The sequence below is a fragment of the Scyliorhinus torazame genome, chromosome 3 (assembly GCF_047496885.1).
Source record: "Scyliorhinus torazame isolate Kashiwa2021f chromosome 3, sScyTor2.1, whole genome shotgun sequence".
NCBI classification, from domain to species: domain Eukaryota; kingdom Metazoa; phylum Chordata; class Chondrichthyes; order Carcharhiniformes; family Scyliorhinidae; genus Scyliorhinus; species Scyliorhinus torazame.
In genome coordinates this window covers 287,487,390-287,508,407 of record NC_092709.1, presented here as the reverse complement: position 1 = coordinate 287,508,407, position 21,018 = coordinate 287,487,390, and the positions used below count along the sequence as shown (strand labels likewise).

Genomic DNA, 21,018 nt, shown 5'->3' with positions numbered 1-21,018 from the left:
GTGATTTTCATCAGTGTACTTAATTAAAAAATAATGTACAAAAATAAAGTTTTCCAGACCTTTTAGCGATTATGCTGTAAAGCTAGCATGAATGCACAGGTATATCGGCTGCACATTAACACACAACTGGCGGGACAAATCCAACCTTTGGGACTGATATGGCAGATGGAGAGCCTCTGGGCAGGATAGTTTCATACAAACTTTGTTCGATTCCTTATGGAAAGGAAATTAAGCGAGAAATCAATCTTGACTTACAAAGTGCCAAACTGCTTTGACGAACTGTCGGACATTTTTTATTCATGCCCCAGCTCAGTGTAACTTTTTTATTGTAAAAACATTTTAATAAAGTCAATTTCAAATATATACATAACAAAGAAACACAAAAGCCAACTGCTGCATAGGAAACAACCACACCCTCCTTACCACCCCCCCTTTTTCTAGTTTTTCACCAAGCCCCAGGTAAAAATTAGTTTGTTCAGAATGTGTAGAAATTTGGCGATGATACCAAATTGACGTATTGTGGAACAATTTTGCCAAAATGCAGGAAGACACAAATAGGTTTCCAACATGTGAGGCGGTTCATTTTGGTAGGAGGAATAAGGAGGCCAGTTAGTTACGTCCGCAACGGTGCAAATTATTTGCGAAAAATGGGATAATCCAAATACTATATCAGAATACCACGTAAAATGTCCAAACTCTCATGGATATTGGACCTTAGGATCCAAAATAATAATTCCTACTTTAAATATAAATGTAACCAACAGAGCTATCCACTTCATAGTTCACAGTAATATTTTAAAGATTTTTTAATTCTGGGAAGATTAAAGTTTCATTATAGAAAATAGGATAAATGGAACTGAAGCAGCTTGGAATCTATTATGCTTAAAAAGTTGAGGCCTTATTAACTTGGGCAGCATGGTAGCATTGTGGATAGCACAATTGCTTCACAGCTCCAGGGTCCCAGGTTCGATTCCGGCTTGGGTAACTGTGCGGAGTCTGCACATCCTCTCCGTTTGTGCGTGGGTTTCCTCCGGGTGCTCCGGTTTCCTCCCACAGTCCAAAGATGTGCAGGTTAGGTGGATTGGCCATGATAAATTGCCCTTAGTGTCCAAAATTGCCCTTAGTGTTGGGTGGGGTTACTGGGTTATGGGGATAGGGTGGAGGTGTTGACCTAGGTAGGGTGCTCTTTCCAAGAGCTGGTGCAGACTCGATGGGCTGAATGGCCTCCTTCTACACTGTAAATTCTATGATAATCTATGATAATCTAACTTAATGGGGTTAACAGCTGGAAAAGTATGTAACATAAGACAGTAGGTGGGCTTACTTAGTTGGTGAGCTGGAGGCCTGATGTCCAAGTTGCTTCAAAGAAGTGGAATCCAGAGGAATGTTTTATTTTAATAATCTTTATTGTCACAAGTAGGTTTACATTAACACTGCAGTAAACGTACTGTGAAAAGCCACGAGTCACCACATTCCGGCGCCTGTACGGGTACACTTAGGGAGAATTCAGAATGTCCAAACTACCGAACAGCACGTCTTTCGTGACTTGTGTGAGGAACCGGAGCACCCGGAGAAACCCTCGCAGACACGGGGAGAATGTGCAGACTCTGCACAGACAGTGATCCAAGCCGGAAATCGAACTGGGGACCCTGGCGCTGTGAAGCAACAGTGCTAACCATTGTGCTCCTGTGCCGCCCTGGGATTTGGGGGTTAGAGCTAAATTGGTGTAATAGCAGTCATTGAACCCTGAAAGGCTATGTCATAATGAAGATGGGTGGATCTGAAGGTTCAATGCTTTCAACTTGTTTGTGTGTTGCTGTGTGTAGCACGATCAATCACTCACGAGACAAGAGATGGAGTCAATCGATGGCTTTATTACGCAGACTTGTTCCCCAGCAGCACAGTTACAGAATGCGGCTGCTGGGAGAACCCAGGCTCTTATACTCCGCCTTACTGGGTGGAGCCAGTAGGCTGCTGATCCAATCGGGACCCAGCGTCGATCCACCAATAGCCTCTCGGCATCACAGGGTACCGTAATACCCCTAATACATATCACTACACTGTGTGAGTGAGGGTTCCGCAGCAGGGAGACATACAGCAAGGGTGCTGCTGTTAGTCAGCTCCAGCCAGTTCGGGCTTCAAGAATTCTGCATGTTATTTGGTGTACCTGGGGCTCATGAAAAGACTTTGGGAGCTGAGAAGATGGTGGAAGATTGCTGCTGCCATGGAGAGCATTGGGGCTCAGAAGAAGCCACCTGAGACATTTATAGCTCGATACAGCTGAGAGTTCAGAGAAACTTGGGGCAGTGCCAACTAAATGAAGCTAACGGTCTGCAAAAGAGTTAGGAATGAGGCAGGAATAAAGTTTTAACAGTCCTGTAGAACACACTTTCAGGATGACCGATTGAATAATCAGGAGTTGAGCAGTCAATGAGGCACTCTGAGTCAGGGCGTCTTTTCTGTTAATTTAGAATCTCTATTTTGAAAGTGAAGAGTTGAAATGCCTCCCGAGGGAGATAGTTTTACCAAGCTTTTGTGGCTCACAGTAGTCATTGATGTCTGGGTGGGTTGCTGAGAAATGTGTGAATCATCAGCCATTTAATGTACAGTGTGATGTGTTCGACCTCAGATCGCCTGTTCATTCATATTTACCTCATGCTAATTCTTAATATCAGTGTATACGTTAGATATCGTAAATTGATTTACTTTTCTAACTTTGTACAGTGAAGTTTATTTTGTTTGTTTAGTGGAACCTTGTGGCTTAAAGCTTCTAATGGGTAACTGGGATTACTGGTCTCGAATTGGATAATAACACTATAGGATAGAGTATATAAATTATAATCTATGAATAAAATTAATTATGGTCACTCTTCATGCTCAATGGATTATTTCCAACACAGATTACAGCTTGTATATTTTTGGTCGTTCGGTTTAGGGGAATTAATTTTTATTGGAATGATTTTTCTCCTCTTGATTTGAAAATATGTTTTGTTTATAGTTATTACATTGCTATTAAAGGCACTAATCATTAGATTGCTTTTCAAGAAAAATAGTTTGCTAGAGCTTTCACATCACTTTCTATTTGCACAGACTTACAGTAGTGCCAGGTATTTTAAGACAATGCAATGTTTTTTAAGAACGTCATTGAAAGTAGAATAAAAATTTCATGTGCATTATTGTGAAGATCTTGCAGTTAAAAGGACTGTGGATTCTACTAAATGTAAGTTTTACTAAACCATGGATTAATACTTCATTAATATTTTTACAATCTCATTTTTCCATTCTTACTAATGCTATTATTTTTATTTTGTCCTCTAAAAATTACTCTGCTTCTCTTCTCTTTTCTGTCTTCCTTTTCCTTTCCAAGCTGCTGTTGCTGCCCATGAGGCTGACTGCTCTGGCAATGTTTTACATAACTGCCCCTCAGTCAATGAAGGTATTTTGCTCCCTCTCTAATACATCATACCAGCTTTCATTCTATTAATTTCAGTAGTTATTTATCGTGCAACGTTAACCAGCCTTACATAGAGGTAAGTGCATTTGTGCAGAAGGTGATTTTCCTTGAGCTTTTACAGTAAGAAAACAATTAGAATGCACTTTCATTTTTTGCCTCCATACAATTTTTCTCAACCTGGGATGAAGATTGTTGCATTTTCATAAGTAAGTCAGTTGAATGTATGAAATTTGTAAATTATTCAAATTTTGATCTAACTGGACAAAGTGTGTCATAAGAAACAGTGTCAGCTACGTCTTTTCATGATTCGCTGCCAAGTGGAGTAGATTAAAAATGGGCATGTTTTTGCTGCAACAAATTAAGCAGAAGTTCTGCTTCGTCGAAGTCTATTAGGAAAACTGAAAAGCTATCCGAAATGACCAAGGGGCATAACTCTACTGGTCATTCAGAGCACCCAGTATTAATCTTGGAGTTGTTCAGTTGCCCTTGTTTAAAGCTGCTGGTCAGAGATGGTCTGAGAGCATGATAATTTGTGTGACTTTTGTTGCAATGACAAGAAGATCCATTTCCGTCACATCATCAAGTGAGACCTGTCTACAATCCATCACTGGACATTGATGGTGATTTAAATCAAATTCCTGTTTGATTGTCTCCCACATTTTGGATTACACCTGAAATTATTTCTGATATTCGAGCATCCTCAGATTCTCATTTTCCGGTTAATGGTCCAAAAGAGTTTGCAAATTGGAAAGTGATATAAATCTATGGAAAATATGAACATTTTGTTTTTAGTAGCTGCATACTGTTTCTTGTAAACTCCTTGTTGGAATATTTTGTCAAAATTATGCATTTTGCTCTCTTTGTAGTCCACAATATATTGTCACCTTTATCATTTTTAGCAATTTTGTATGTTGCCTTTATATTACATTTTGTCATTGCAGTTTGAATGGATAATGTCTTTAAGGAGATGGTTTACATCATTTTGAATTTTATAATTAGATTTGTATCTTGTATTTTGTCACCATAGAAACTCTGCAGTTAGTTTGCGTTGGTCCTTTTTTCTGCTCAGGTTATTTAAATAATACAGACAATTTGTTTTTCAATCAACATGTTTTGCATTTGGCCTTAAAAACGAACAGTTGAAAAAGACGCTTCTTAAATGTGCTATTAAATGGGAAGTGTTTTAAAGTTTTTGTTTAAACAGAGGCAGTCAACAGTGTAGGTTCTCTTATCTCTCTGATGCAAGCTTGAGGAGAAATTCTAGTTAAAGTAAACTTTCGTACTTAATTTTGAATAAAATGTGTGCAAGACTATTAGGGTTGTGGTAACCCGCTCAATATTCAATGTATCATCATGCACAATGCTCTTGATGTACTTTTATAGGCTGGAGTCAACTAGCAGCCATGCATTGCGTAATGCTTCCTGATTATCTGGGACAGGACAAGTTTAGACCTCCCCTCCTAGAGATGTTGGCCCGGCGATGGCAAGATCGTTGTTTAGAGGTAAGGCTTTATTTAAGGACATGCTGCTGATTGAACTGATGCGCACCAAGCTATTTGTCTAACATTGTTGTTTCCAAACGTGTTGAAAAGATTTGGATTATTTCCACTGATGCAGCCTCTCCTGTTTGATCATGTACAGATTTACTTTGAGATAACAGATGAGCAAATAGACCAGCACTGCAATGTAAATTTAATTTAAGTGTTAACACTGCAATTGCTTTGTATTAAATTTTATGGCATTGGCAGTGAATTCTGGTAGCGATAAACACACATTTTAACCTTACTTATGGGATGTTATGAGAAAGTAATTTCTAGATTTCACAGTACAGTTTCATACCCAATGGAATTGAGGTTTATACAGAGTAGATTTGACTGACTTCATCAGATATTCTGTGAGACACTATTTGTTGTATTGCTGCTGGAGGAAATAATATGATATGCAGAGGATGAATAATGGGAACAAAGGAATATTTATCCAGGGACAAATTTATGCAGTATAGGCCTTCGAGTTTAAATACAACATAGTGTCTCCATTGGGGACAGTTTTTCCATATACTATACAATCCTATCAGTGTTGTGTGTCATGTGAATGTTTCTTTAAGAAAAGCGTGCCTCATCAAATGGCTGCAGTGATGTCATTGTGTGGGTGGAGCTGGGCTCTGCTCTGCTTTTTACTTTTGCTTTGTGCTGAAAGCTTTTTTGGCTCTGTGTTTAGTTTAGTTTTTAGTTGGAGAGCTGCATTCAAACACAAAGCTGTGTATCTCTCTCTAAAGAATGTCTCCAGATCACTTGATGATTTCAAAGTAATACCTGTTTGGAGAAGGAATGCAAACCTATTGTCTTTGTTAAAGGGTTTTTTGACTTATGGATGTTGTTTGGAAAGTTATTAAGGGTTATCTATAGAGTACTGTATCTTTTGGGGGGTTATCACGGTTGGTCGTTGATAAACTGTTTACTGTGTGTTTGTACAATGTTAATTGGATTCATAGAACAATCATTGTTTTTGTTTTAAAATACTTTTAGATCTCTGTTGCATCACACCTGTAAAGTGGGCCCTTGTGCTCCCCATTACCAAAATCTATTCAAAGTTGTGGGTCAGGTGAACTCCATGATATACTTTGGTGTTCTCTAAACTCTGGCCCATAATATGTGATAGAGGTTCATCATACAATGTCTTGTCTAAATCGTTCTTTCTTGGGCCCTCCAATTGATTTCCTTGGCCCTGGTTACCATTTATTATTCCTCCCACATTCTTTAGCCTTTTTAAACCCAAGTTTTAAGCCATTGCATCATTACTTAATAAATTACCTCTTCTAAACGTTGGTGCAGTCCTGCATAATGAACCGTTCCACTTCTTTTCTGAAAGAGTTAGATAGAATCATAGAAGTTTACAGCGTAGGAGGAGACTATTCCACCCCTAATATGATCGATCTCTGAAAGAACTACTGACTAAGTGAAAATAAAACAAAAATGTGCACCCTTGAAATGTTTTGCTTTTCAAATATTTAGGAGATGACTGCCATCACATCCTAATGTTGGGAAAATAGCAGTATACAAACGGATTTTAAATTAAGTTTATTGGAGGAGATCTAAAACTTTGCTTTCCCTGGGCCCCAACTCTGCCTTGCCCTCCCCAGATTCCAACCCTTTGCTTTGCTTCCCTTGACCAAGCAGCCCTCAGCACACTCACTAATACTGGTGATGGCAGCTCTTACAATCAGAGATTGTTTCCCTTCCTTATTTGCTGCTGATAGGCTCACTAGTCCGCCTTTCAGAAGCAAAAGTGGGAGAGAAATGGCCTGTGATTAGAGGAGAGGCTCCATGAAGAATTTATCTATCATTGAAACTCACCTCTTTGACTGCGATTTTGAAAACAGGTGCCAGGGGCCACGTATAGGGGCTTTGCGAGCTTCTGGAATTTGGACAAACCTGAAGTACCAGAGACTTGGGGCATCGAGAGTTGCCCATTGCTTTTTCCATGGCAATGTCACGGCTAAACAGAGTTGACTTGTCAACCAATCAGCACCTTTTTCTCCTTCAAATTGTTGCATTGGTTGGAAATTTTACATTCTTGCATTTGTCCTGGTGAGTTCAAGATGAAAAGCTTCAGCAATAATCGGAGAGGAAGTTAAGATATGGATCCTATGTGGCCAGATACCAAAAAAGCAGGGCAAGAACAGGGAAGGCACATTTTCAAGGAGCTGTGTGTGTGAAATAAATCTACATGGGACAGAAAGACCGAGTTAGAGCACAGATGGTGAACTGGAGAATTCCATTGCTATGCTCCAATTTTGTCAGAACTGACCAGAACGTTTCACGAGTTCTCTTAAAAGAGTCAGCGAATAGAGTCTCTGGGAAATCTGTGCAATGAGGAGTATCATACATCCAGGTAAGGAGGTTCTGCAAGAGTGTGTTGCTTGGGTGATTACTTTCTGTGGGGAACTTGGAAGGAGTGAAGTTACAGGTGGAGACCAAATCCGTTGAGTGAGAAAAGTGTGAACTCCCAACATACCAGAGGCCGAATTGGAAAGACTGTGCAGGGAGTGAGATGGTGCTTGTGGTTGCATTAGATGTATCTTTGTTGTATCCACTACTTAAAATATAATTCCCATTTTTAAAAAAGTATATTTATTGAAATCTTTCCATCTTAACATGTAAGGCAAAACCACAGGCATGGTACAGCGTGGCAAAAATGTCTCATGACACATCGATACGGACGAGGACAGGAGAAAAGCAATACAGTTGGCCCAGTACAATCATTAGCCTCAACTTGGTACCTCTATGCGCATTACCAGAGAACGAGGGAGAGGAGGGCAATGCCATGAAAACATGGCAAAATGGTGCACACCTTCCCACTTGTTGATTGTCTGCAACGACCAAAAGAATTCAAGATAAGATCTTCGCGTCATGTTCTGACGCGCAGCAAAACACATCTCCCTCAACTTTAGCAACACCACATGCACTAATAATACACTGTACAGCACCCTCTCGGATATCAGACCTGTCTGTACCCTTGCAGGAGTCATCACAGATTCTTTCACCTCACATTAACAAAAATAAAACATTGCAATGGAAATTCGCGAGAACACCAGTTATAAAAGGATGTTTTGTATATACCTCAAGAATCATAAAACTCTAACCTCTGCTGCTACAGTCCAGAATGATGATCATTCCACATATTTATACTGAGGGTTCCAGCAAGTATTCATACAATTGGTTCGAATTATAATCAGTACGGTCAGAGCCTCCCAACAAACTAAGTGGGATGGGACATAAAAGGAAAACTACAAGGAGTAGAGGGTCTCGGGATAAAAAGGACTAGGACACAGCCACACACCTATGACTCTCTGGCACACACCTCTCACCATAAGAGAAAGAAGAGAAAATGTTACTCGTTCAAACCTCACTCAGCTTCGCATAACATCCGACTAAGAAGGAACATCTCAACCATAAGGGGGGTGGTGGGGAGGCAGCAGGATATCAACCATAGTATAGGAACTAACCCAGCTTTGTTCACTTTGGTGTCAGTAAACTAAGGGTACTCCGAACATATTAAGACTCGGCCTTTCAGGATGTCCCTACTGAGTGCCTTCGAGGAGGGACGTCCCAAGCATAAGGGGACAATTGGATTCCAGCCACAGTACCTGACCTGGCCTAGCCCAGCACAATCTTGCACATAGGAGTCAGTACCCCCAGGATACCCAGCACATGCCAAGGCTGGTGCAGACTCGATGGGCCGAATGGCCTCCTTCTCCACTATAAATTCTACAACTCACCATATAACTGGCTTCACTCCTCACTAACCGCACCCAGGGCAGCGCACCAGACCCACTGACATTAGAAAACTCACATCATCCTCAACCGAAGAGACCCTACTGCTGATTAGAAGACAAATTCTATGGAAGAATTAACAAGACACCCAGCAATTAAGCAACTTGGGAGGGGACTGGCCCATCCCCACCCTCTCCCTAATAATTTTATTTGGAGTATCATTTGCCTGTTCATTTATGTTTAATTTGCATTGGTCCTGATTTGTCTTGAAGTTTTTAAAAAAAATTATGAAATCTTGTTGGCAACTTCATCTGCGGGTTGTTTGGTAAATTTGGTTTAACATCCCCAATGGAGATTGTGCCAATATTCTAATTTGATTTTTCCAGCTTTTTGTTGGAACATCTGAGGCTGTTACAGCGGCATAATTTGTACTTTATGGTTCCCAATGACACATTGCTGACTGTTACAGTTTTAGAACTTTTCATAGAAACTAGTAAATGGTTTTTTGTACCCATGTTTGATAAATGAGGAGGTAGCCTTGACATCACACCTCTGCTGCTGTGGCAGAAATTTTGTTGAATGCGCAGCTTTGTGAGAAAGATTCTATGAGGAGTTGAATGAGGGGCAGCTGGGATTTTACCATTTTGATAACTTGAACACGAAATACTGTTTGCTTTCTTAAGCATTGCAAAGGTTGACATTGTGATGCATGTTTAGAGAAGAAGAATTTTACTTGTGTGGTGTTTGAGAACAACACCCCATCCCCAATTTAAAAAAAATTATTTTCATAGCAATTGGATTTCTCGCACCTTTTCTTGCCTCGCTCACCATTCCCTTCCTTCAATTACTTGTCTGCGTTATTCTTGGTTAGGTTATCAAGATTCACATGAGCATAGTATTCTTTTAGAGAATAAATGAAGCTGAACAATTTAGAAGTCGTCATATCAGTTCCCGATTTAAAAAAAATAAAGTTTATGAATCACTCATGGGTAAGCAAGATTTACTGTATTTGACACAATGTATTTGTGCTACCTGTCTCCATATCTGCCTCAGCTCATCTGCCACGGAAGCACTCATCCGTACATTTGTAACATCTGGAGTTGACTTTTTCAGTGGTGTTTCAGCTGGCTTCCCACCTTGATCCCTCAGTAAAATGAAAATCGCTTATTGTCACAAGTAGGCTTCAAATGAAGTTACTGTGAATAGCCCCTCGTCACCACATTCCGGCGCCTGTTCGGGGAGGCCGGTACGGGAATTGAACCCGCGCTGCTGGCCTTGTTCTGCATTACAAGCCAGCTGTTTAACCCACTGTGCTAAACCAGATCCTAAATTGATCTTATCCAAAATTCTGCTGCTCATACCATCTCAGTCAAGTCTCATTGAAGTATCTCCTCAGTGCTTGCTGATCATTATTGACTTCCAGCCAGTTGGTGCTGGGGGGCAGCACGGTAGCATTGTGGATCGCACAATTGCTTCACAGCTCCAGGGTCCCAAGTTCGATTCCGGCTTGGGTCACTGTCTGTGCGGAGTCTGCACATCCTCCCCGTGTGTGCGTGGGTTTCCTCCGGGTGCTCCAGTTTCCTCCCACAGTCCAAAGATGTGCAGGTTAGGTGGATTAGCCATGATAAATTGTCCTTCGTATCCGGTGGGGTTACTGGGTTATGGGGATCGGGTGGAGGTGTTGACCTTGGGTAGGGTGCTCTTTCCAAGAGCCGGTGCAATCTCGATGGGCCGAATGGCCTCCTTCTGCACTGTAAATTCTATGTTAATCTTAAAAGTCTCCGTGTTTTCAACTCCCTCCAAGGTTGCCCCTCTCTAGCTCTGTAATAGCCCTTTACCCCCGTGCGAATCCCTGAGTTTCTTCGCTTAACTGGCCATGTTTTCAGCTGCCTCAGTCCTGGGCTCTGGAACTCCCTTCCGAAAGCTGAGGATTGGGGTTCAGTGGTTATGTAACTGAGCTAATAATTTAGATGCCTGGACTAACGATCCAGAGACATGAGTTTAAATTCCACTGCAACAGTTAAGAAGATTAAATTCAGTTACTTAAATAAATCTGAAATAAAAAACTGCTGCAAGTAAAGGTGACCATTTAACTATTGGATTGGCATAAAAACCCACCTCGTTCACCAATGTTATTTAAGGATCAAAACCTACCGTCCTTACCTGGCTTGGTTTAGAAGGATAGAGCAGCCGAATGACCTACTCCTATTTCTTCTCCACTAATTGATCCTTCAAAATGTGTAAATGTTTCCAAAAATATGTAAATTTAATGACTTTTTAAGTGTTTCAGTTTTATTTAATGCTTGTATGGCATTTCACACCCAAATAAATCTGTTTTAATCTTTTCTTGAAAGGTGAGAGAAGCTGCTCAAGCTTTACTGTTGGCAGAGCTTCGTAGAATTGAGAAAGAAGGACGAAAGGAAACGATAGACATGTGGTCACCATACCTGCCACAGTATGTGGACAACATAATGTCACGTAAGTATCTTCTTGGCCTCCTTAATTAGAAGATTCTGAAATCTGGGAAATTGTGATAGTTTTGGAGTACATCTGCTTCACTAGTTGAAGGAATTACTAAATAAATACATGGCCAGTTCTTGCACTGAACCAAACTGGCTTGTGTTTTAATCCATTTGAAGTTTGGCGATTTCTGTTGAGCTAGGAATTGTTACACGACATTTGATAGTGTGAGTAATGTAAGAATTTCAGATATATTATATAATACGTATTTGGTGAAATAAGGGTTAAAGGTGTGGGTTAGAGTGTATTTGACTGCTGAAATCATGTTTTAAAACATTCTTGAGGTGAAACACAACAATGCTTTTGTGATTCAGAGGGCGCCATCGTAAAACGCTTGGGCTAATGTAGTTTTGTTTTGATTAAGGGATTCCCTGAGGAGTTAATTAGTTTTCAGCTTGGTGAGATAATTGCTGGATGGAGCTGAGCCACCCAGGAATTTTCAGTAAGTTCTGGTATGGCTGGTGCGGCTGAAATTATGTGGAGATGCTGGCATTGGACTCGGGTGGGCACAGTCAGAAGTCTGACAAAACCAGGTTAACGTCCAACAGATTTGTTTGGAATCACTAGCTTTCGGAGCACAGCTCCTTCATCAAGTGAGTGATGTTCCTTCATCAGGTCCACTCAACTGATGAAGGAGCTGTGCTCCGAAAGCTAGTGATTCCAAATAAACCTGTTGGATGTTAACCTGGTGTTGTAAGACTTCTTACTGAAACTATGTGCACAGTGAAACAGTTCTGCTCTCACTGTAAGTTAGTTGAAAAGAGATTAACAATCTTGAAAGCAGTGCAGATGTCTACAAGGACAAGGGAGAGCTAAAACAAGCCAGCTGAAACAGTTTTTCCAGACATCCAGTCAGAGCTTCTGCATGGGTCTGACAGGAGTTCGATCCTTTCTGTAAAGCAGTGTCAAGAGATTGCTTTCTCAAAGAATGACTCTGCACAGCAAGTATTCCTCTGTGTCATTGGTATTTAAGGTGGACTCAGAGCTGAGATTTTTTTTTTCCCTTTGTTGTTTAATTGGGAATAAAGACAGTAATTAAGGGACAGTATTCACTATTGGGCAGTATTGTTTAATGGGGAATTGTAAGCTATTTTCTGGTGTCATGCTGAAGATTTTAAGACTGGTAGTAATATGGTTTATTCTAATATACCATATCCCTATTACTTTGTGCAATCACTCCAAGGGTGAAGTATCCTTCCCTCACAGTCTTACAAAATTAAAATAAAATATTATGGTTTCTGTTCCGTATCCTAGCAACTGTTGGGGTCTGATCTGGGATCATAATTGTAGTTGTACCTCCGAGTACGGAAAGGAGAAATCAGACAGAGCTCCAACTCCAGTAGACTCTGCTAGAAAGCACCATTTATGAAAACTGGCTGAAGACTGAATGTAAGCTTTTGTATGATGTTGCCCACATATATCAACCTGTTGATCTATTATTAAGGCTTACACAATAATGAACTGCCACTAAGTGAGTGATCTGAAGGTTCCCTTGAAGGGCCTTATGATACTTGTATAGTTGAATCCAAAAATAAGGTAAGGGGAGTTTGTAATTTAAAGAAGAAAATCTAGAATAGGGACGGCATGGTGGCACAATAGTTAGCACTGCCGCCTCACAGCGCCAGGGATCAATTCGGCCTGAGGTGACTGTCTATGTGGAGTTTGCATTTACTCACCATGTCTTTGTGGGTTTCCTCTGTGTGCTCCGGTTTTGTCCCACAATCCAAAAGTATGCAGGTGGATTGGCCATGATAAATTTCTCTTTTGTGTCCAATGATGTGCAGGTTACATGGGGTTATGGGGATCGGGTAGGAGGAGTGGGCCTAGGTAGGTTGCTCTTTCAGAGACTCGATGGACCGTCTGCACTGGAGGAATTCTATGGTCCTAATGCTGGATTTCTATGAGACTAGTAACTTTAAGGTTTGAAATAAGCGCATCTACTAAATAGTATCATCACATGTTTCAGAAGTTACATTTGAGGTAGACCTACTGAAGTGATTCAGGATTAAGCATAGTTAGTACATTCTGTTGGCACAAGGAAAACATTCAAACTCTAAAGGGTTTTTCCAGAATAATCATGAGGCTGATTTATAGAATCCCTGCAGTGAGAAGGCCATTCGGCCCATCGAGTCTACACTGACCATTTGAAAGACCACCCGACAGACACAATCCCCGCCCGATCCCTAACCTTTGGACACTTGGGGGAAATTTTTCTTGGCCAATCCACCTAACCTGCACATCTTGGAATGTGGGAGGAAACTGGAGCACCTGGAGGAATCCCACGCAGACACTGAGAGAATGTGCAAACTCCACACAGTCACCCGAGGTCGGAATTGAACCCGGGTCCCTGTCGATGTGAGGCATCGGTGCTAACCACTGTGTCACTGATTCCGAGGGCCAAATAAACTGTCCTGAAAGAAAGGTTAGAAAAATTCAGACCCTTTAATTTTAGAATGAAGGAAAGGATACCAAACAGAATAAAAATGGTTCACTCATTGTAGTGTGTCGAGCTCAGCCATATCTGTAAACCAAAGTACATGGGTGGGAAAACAAAATAATATGGATGCTATAAATACTGAGGAGGTCAGGCAAAATCTGTGCAGAGAAACAAAATAAAATTTTCAGGTCCAATACCTTTCATAGGAACCTATGTTCCTGACGTGCTGAGTATTTCTAGCATTTTATGCTTTTATTTGGGAACATGGGTAGAACCTCATAGAGGCAAGCTCAGGATTGATGCCAGGAAAGTGTGATTGTCACCTGGAAATGCTCCCCGTTTAAGGTTGCAGACGAAAAAACTCTGGCATCATTGAGGATGTATTTAGATGCTGTCATGGTAGCCAAGAGGTTACCAGCAATTGGTTTTCAATGGCATTGCTGATGAGATCAATCAGCACGGTGGCACAGATAGCACTGCTGCCTCACAGTTCCAGGGTCCCAGGTTCAATTCCAGCCTCAGGTGACTGACTGTGTGGAGTTTGCACTTTCTCCCTGTGTCTGCTTGGGTTTCTTCCGGGTGCTCCGGTTTCCTCCCGGTTTGGCACAACCAGTCGAAAGATGCGCAGGTTGGGTGGATTGGCCATGCTAAATTGCCCCTTAATCTCCCCCCCCAAAAAAGGTTAGGTGGGGTTACTGCGTTACCTGGATAGGGTGCAAGCATGGGCTTAAGTAGGGTGCTCGTTCCAAGAGACAGTGCAGACTCGATGGGCCGTATGGCCTCCTTCTGCACTGTAAATTCTAAGAAGCTAATATTACCGTTTATTTTGATTGTATTTTAGCAGCGCATTAAAGCAGTTGTTTGTAGCATTTAAGAAGGTAAGAATGAGAGGGTATTCCAATAATCTGAGTCTCCAAATCCATGAAAAAGAAAACAAAGAAAGACTTGCATTCAAATAATGTCTTTCACAAGTCTTGGACATCTCAAAGCACTTTACAATCAATTAGATAATGACCAGATAATTTTTTTTTGTGATGCTGATTGAACGATTTGCCAGCCCACCGAGGATATCTTCCCTGCTCTTCTTCAAAATCAACCACTTTGAGAGAGTGCAAGGACGCGATTTATTTCTCATCCAGAAGTTGCCCCACCCCGCCTTTACTGCACTTCCTCACTCAGTACCACAACCAAATGTTATTTGAATTTTGTGTCCATGTTCTGGAGTGGGATTTGAATCCACAATCTTCGAACACGAATGATGTCACAGAGTGCTTAAGGAAGTGCCCAAGAAATTAGTGGTCATCTCCAAGATTCCTTTGACTCTGGAACAGTTCCTACGAATTGGAGGAAAGCTAATGTAATCCCACTATTTAAAAAGGGAGGTAGAGAGAAAACTGAGAACTATAGAGCAGTCAGCCTGACGTCAGTCACGGGGAAAATGAGAATTACAATATTTAATAGCAGGGCACTTGTTAAACAGTGGCAGGATCGGATAGCGTCAGCATGGATTTACGAAAGGGAATCAAGCTTGACAAATCTAATGAAATTCTTCGAGAATGTAACTATTAGAGTTAATGGAGGAGAGCCAGTCGATGTGGGTTATTTGGACTTTCAGAAGGCTTTCGATAAGGTCCCACATAAGAGATTAGCATGTAAAATTAAAGTGCATGGAATTGGGGATAGTGCATTAAGATAGATAGAGAACTAATTGGCAGACAGGAAACACAGATTAAGAATAAACGGGACTTTTCCCAAGTGGCAGGCAGCGACTAGTGGGGTACCACAAGGATCAGTGCTAAGGCCCCAGCTATTCACAATGTATATTAATGATTTAGATGAGGGAACTAAATGTAGTATCTACAAATTTGCAGATGACAGAAAGCTGGGTGTGAGGGTGAGCTGTGAGGAGGATGCAGAGATGCTTCAGTGTGATTTGGACAAGTTCAATGAATGGGCAAATGTATGGCAGATGCAGTGTAGGCTTGGATTCTCTGTTACCAGTCCACCCCATTACCACTGCAAGGACGGAGAATTTGGTGCTCGGCCAAATCTCCCATTCACTGCAGTGGGAGAATCTTGCTGCTGTGAATGGACAGAGAATCCATAATGTGGATAAATGCGAGGTTATCCACTTTGGTAGCAAAAACAGGAGGGCAGATTATTATCTGAATGGCTATAGATTGAGAGAGGGGAATGTGCAACAACACCTCGGTGTACTGTTACATGAGTTGCTGAAAGTAAGCATGCAGGTAGGTACAGCAGGTGGTGAAGAAGGTAAATGGTGACTTCCGGTTGCGGCTATGCGGAGCTAAGTCGCACATTTGGCGGCTCCCGCAAAAACTGACTTTTGGGCTCTTTTCAGGGCCCCCAACGGCACTTTTACTACGTTTCCCGGTGTGGGAAGGAGATTATAACAATTCCCCGATAGTATATGGCTTCTACTAGGAGCGGGGTGACTAAAAAGGTGGTGGTGGACCCGAAGAAGGTGCGAGGGAAGAAGAACAAAATGGCGGCGGGCGGAGACCAGGCAGCGTGGATGCAGTGGGCGCAGGAGCAGCAGGAGGGTACCCAGCGCTGCTTCAGAGAGATTAAAGCGGACCTGCTAGAGCCGATGAAGGCTTCTATTGATAAGCTGCTGGAGACACAGACGACCCAGAGGGTGGCGATTCGCGAGGCCCAACAAAAGATGTCCGACAACGAGGACGAGATCATAGGCCTGGCGGTAAAGGTGGAGGCGCACGAGGCGCTCCACAAGAAATGGCAGGAACGGTTCGAGGAGATGGAGAATCGGTCGAGGCAGAAGAATCTGCAGATTCTGGGCCTCCCGGAGGGGCTGGAGGGGCCGGACGTGGGGGCCTATGTGGTCACCATGTTGAACTCGCTGATGGGAAGGACCCCCCTGGATTTGGAAGGGGCCCACAGAGTGCTGGCGAGGAGGCCCAAGGCTAACGAGCCTCCGCGGCCGGTGCAGGTGCGGTTTCATCGGTTCGCTGATCGGGAGTGTGTACTCAGGTGGGCCAAGAAGGAGAGGAGCAGCAGGTGGGAGAACGCGGAGGTTCGGATATACCAGGACTGGAGTGCGGAGGTGGCGAAGCGGAGGGCCAGGTACAATCGAGCGAAGGCGGTGCTGCATAGGAAGGGGGTGAAGTTTGGCATGCTGCAGCCGGCGCGACTGTGGGTCACCTACAAGGACCTGCACCATTATTTTGAGTCTCCGGTGAAGTTGGACATAGATTGAGGGTCGGGATGGGCGTTTGGGGACTGCGGTTGATATGTTGTGTTTTGAGGGGGGGGGCCTTTGCTCTTGGTTTCTTTTTCTTTGTGTTTTTCTCTGTCTGGTCGGTGAGGGTGGTTAGGGCGGGTTGGGCACTGTTCTGGTTGGGTTGGTCGGGGGGCTCTTGGAGGGGGGTAAGCAAACGGAACAGGGGTGGATGGCCGGCGGTGAGATGGGGCCCCACGGGGAGGGGGAGGCCTGAGTCGGGGGTGAGGGGACTGGGCCTCTAAAAGGAGCTGCGTCAGAGGTGGCGGGGCCGGGTAGGTGGAAAGCGCGGGCTTTGTCCCGTGCTGAAGACGGGAGGGGGCGGGGCCGGGGCGGGGAAGCGAGGGTTGTTTCCCGCGCTTAGGATGGAAGGAGGAGGGGGAGAGCCTGTGGATGGGGAATGGAAGAGGAGGGTGTGTCACACAATGGGAGGAGTCGAAGGAGAGGCAGGAGTGGCCGGGGTCAGCAGGACTCGGCTGACTTGCGGAAGTGCAATGGGGGGAGTAAATCAGCTAGGATGGGTCCTAGCCGGGTGGGTGGGGGGGGAATAGAGTTGCTGCTGCTATGGTCAAGGGGGAGCTGGAGCGAGTGGGAGGGGGGCGTCGAGACAGAGTCTGCCGCCGTGGGGAACGGGCCGGGCGTGGGGTGCGGGCGCGTGGCTGGCCGAGGAGGGGTTATGGCTAGTCGACGGGAGAGGGGGGCGGGTAGCCCCCTGATCCGGCTGATAACCTGGAATATAAGGGGACTGAATGGGACGGTCAAGCGGGCCCGGATGTTCGCGCACCTGAAGGGGCCGAAGGCGGATGTGGTTATGCACCAGGAGACACACCTGAAGGTGCCAGACCAGGTAAGATTGAGGAAAGGGTGGGTAGGTCAGGTGTTTCATTCGGGGCTGGATGCCAAAAATCTAGGGGTGGCGATCTTGGTGGGAAAGAAGGTGTCATTCGAGGTGTCGAGCATTGTGGCAGACAATGGCGATAGGTACGTAATGGTAAGTGGTAAGTTGCAGGTAGTGAGGGTGGTACTGGTCAATGTGTATGCCCCGAATTGGGACGATGCGGGTTTTATGCGGCGTATGTTGGGTTGGATCCCAGACTTGGAAGTGGGGGGCCTGATAATGGGGGGAGACTTTAACACGGTGTTGGATCCGGCACTGGATCGCTCCAGGTCTAGGACAGGTAGGAAGCCGGCGGCGGCTAAGGCGCTGAGGGGGTTTATGGACTAGATGGGAGGGGTGGACCCTTGGAGATTTGCAAGGCCGGGGGCTAGGGAATTTTCATTCTTCTCACATGTCCATAAGGCTTATTCCCGAATCGACTATTTTATTTTGAGCAGGGCGCTGATAGCGAGAGTAGAGGATACCGACTATTCGGCGATAGCCATTTCGGACCACGCCCCGCATTGGATGGACTTAGAGCTGGGGGAGGAGAGGGACCAGTGCCTGTTGTGGCGCTTGGAGGTGGGGCTGTTGGCGGACGAGGAAGTGAGCGAGCGGGTCCGAGGAAGTATAGAGAGGTACCTGGAGGCCAACGATAACGGGGAGGTCTGAGTGGGGACGGTATGGGAGGCGCTGAAGGCAGTGATTAGGGGAGAGCTGATCTCCATTAGGGCCCACAAGGAGAGGAGGGAGCGGGGGGGGGGGGGGGGGGGGGGGGGAAGAGGGAGAGGCTGGTGGGGGAGATGGTGAGGGTAGATGGGAGGTATGCGGAGGTGCCTGAGGAAGGATTGTTGAGGAAGAGGCGTAGCCTCCAGGCCGAATTCGACCTGGTGACCACCAGGAAGGCGGAGGTGCAGTGGAGGAAGGCCCAGGGGGCGATTTACGAGTATGGGGAAAAGGCAAGCCGGATGCTGGCGCATCAGCTTCGGAAGCGGGACGCAGCCTGGGAGATCGGGGGAGATCGGGGGAGATAAGGACAGGGGAGGGAGTGTGGTGCGGAGTGGGGTCGGCGTCAATGGTGTCTTTAGGGACTTCTACGAGGAATTGTACCGATCCGAGCCCCCACGCAAGGAGGGAGGGATGGGCCACTTCCTGGACCAATTGAGCTTTCCGAAGGTGGAGGAGGGACTGGTGGCAGGATTGGGGGCCCCGATTGGTCTGGAGGAGCTGACCAAAGGGATAGGAAACATGCAGGCGGGGAAGGCACCGGGGCCGGACGGTTTCCCGGTCGAATTCTATAAAAGATATATGGACCTGTTGTGCCCGTTGCTAGTTAGGACCTTCAATGAGGTAAGAGAGAGGGGGGGCCTTGCCCCCGACGATGTCCGGGGCACTGATCTCCTTGATCCTGAAGCGGGACAAGGATCCCCTGCAGTGTGGGTCTTGCAGACCGATTTCCTTGCTAAATGTAGATGCCAAGGTGCTGGCGAAGGTCTTTGCCTTGAGGATTGTGTGCCGCAGATCATTCACGAAGACCAGACGGGGTTCGTGAAGGGGAGGCAGTTGAACGCGAATGTGCGGTGGCTTTTGAACGTTATCATGATGCCGCCGAGGGAGGGGGAGGCGTAGATAGTTGTGGCGATGGACGCTGAGAAAGCCTTCGATAGGGTAGAGTGGGGGTACCTGTGGGAGGTGCTGAAGAGGTTTGGGTTTGGGGAGGGGTTTGTCAGGTAGGTTAGGCTGTTGTATGAGGTCCCGATGGCGAGTGTGGCCACAAATAGGAGGAGGTCCGAGTACGTTCGGTTGCACCGAGGGACGAGGCAGGGGTGTCCCCTGTCCCCCCCTGCTCTTCGCACTGGCGATGGAACCCCTGGCTAGGGCACTGAGGGAGTCGAGGAACTGGAGGGGGTTGGTGCAGGGTGGGGAGGAGCATAGGGTGTCGTTTTATGCGGACGACTTGGGGAATTCAGGGATTTTTTGGGGTACAAGCTCAACATGGGGAAGAGCGAGCTGTTCGTGGTTCACCCAGGGGACCAGGAGAGGGGGATTAGCGAGCTCCCACTAAAAAGGGCGGAGAGGAGCTTCAGGTATTTGGGGGTCCATGTGGCCAGGAGCCGGGGGGCCCTGCATAGACTTAATTTCACAAGGCTGGTGGAGCAAATGGAGGAGGAGTTCAAGAGGTGGGACGCGTTGCCGCTGTCCTTGGCTGGTAGGGTGCAGTCAGTCAAAATGACGGTGCTCCCAAGGTTTTTGTTCCTGTTCCAGTGCCTCCCCGTGTTTATCCCGAAGGCCATTTTTAGGCGGGTTAACAGGAGTATAATGGGGTTTGTGTGGGCGTGAGGGACTCCGAGGGTGAGAAGGGTGTCCCTGGAGTGGAGTAGCGATAGGCGGGGGGGGGGGCTGGCGCTGCCCAACCTCTGTGGGTACTACTGGGCCGCCAATGCGATGATGGTGCGCAAGTGGGTGATGGAGGGGGAGGGGGCTGCATGGAAGAGGCTGGAGACGGCGTCTTGTGTGGGTACGAGCCTGGGGGCCTGCAACGGCGCCGCTGCCGCTCCCTCCAAGGAGGTATACCACGAGCCCGGTGGTGGCGGCTGCCCTCAAAATCTGGGGGCAGTGGAGGCGGCACAGGGGGAGGTTGGGGCCTCGGCGTGGACCCCAATACGGGGGTACCACTGGTTCACAGGGAGAACAGATGGAGGGTTTTCGGGGTGGCACAGGGCAGGGATACGAAAGCTGGGGGACCTGTTTGTGGACGGGACGTTCGCGAGCCTGGGTGAGCTGAAGGAGAAGTACGGGCTCCCCCCGGGGAACACCTTCAGGTACTTACAGGTGATGGAATTCCCGCGGCTGCTGCCACACACAGTACAGGACTGGGTGCTCTCGAGGGGGTGGGTGGGAGTGGGGAAGATCTTGGAAACTTACCAGGTGATGCAGGAGGAGGAGAAGGCCTCGGTGGTGGAGGTGAAAGGTAAGTGGGAGGAGGAGTTGAGAGAGGAGATTGAGGAAGGGACGTGGGCAGATGCCCTAGGGTGGGTGAACTCTTCCTCTTCGTGTGCAATGCTCAGCCTCATACAGTTTAAGGTACTGCACAGGGCATACGTGACCGGGACAAGGATGAGCCGGTTCTTTGGGGCAGAGGACAGGTGTGTTAGGTGCTCAGGGCGCCCAGCAAATCACACCCATGTGTTCTGGTCG

The 21,018-nt window shown here is 45.6% G+C and overlaps 1 protein-coding gene across 3 annotated transcripts in view; it reads left to right on the top strand.

The window, feature by feature from the left end:
- The window catches only part of wdr7 (WD repeat domain 7), a 1,110,115-nt gene that overhangs the window by 344,793 nt on the left and 744,304 nt on the right, over window positions 1-21,018 (top strand). For 2 of the 3 annotated variants that reach the window (XM_072497366.1, XM_072497365.1), the window contains 2 exons: window positions 4,838-4,956; window positions 11,082-11,205. In XM_072497366.1, the coding sequence (XP_072353467.1) occupies window positions 4,838-4,956; window positions 11,082-11,205 (243 nt within the window). Of the gene's footprint in view, window positions 1-3,367; window positions 3,437-4,837; window positions 4,957-11,081; window positions 11,206-21,018 lie in introns of all 3 variants that reach the window. The other variant, XM_072497364.1, reaches the window with a different exon arrangement.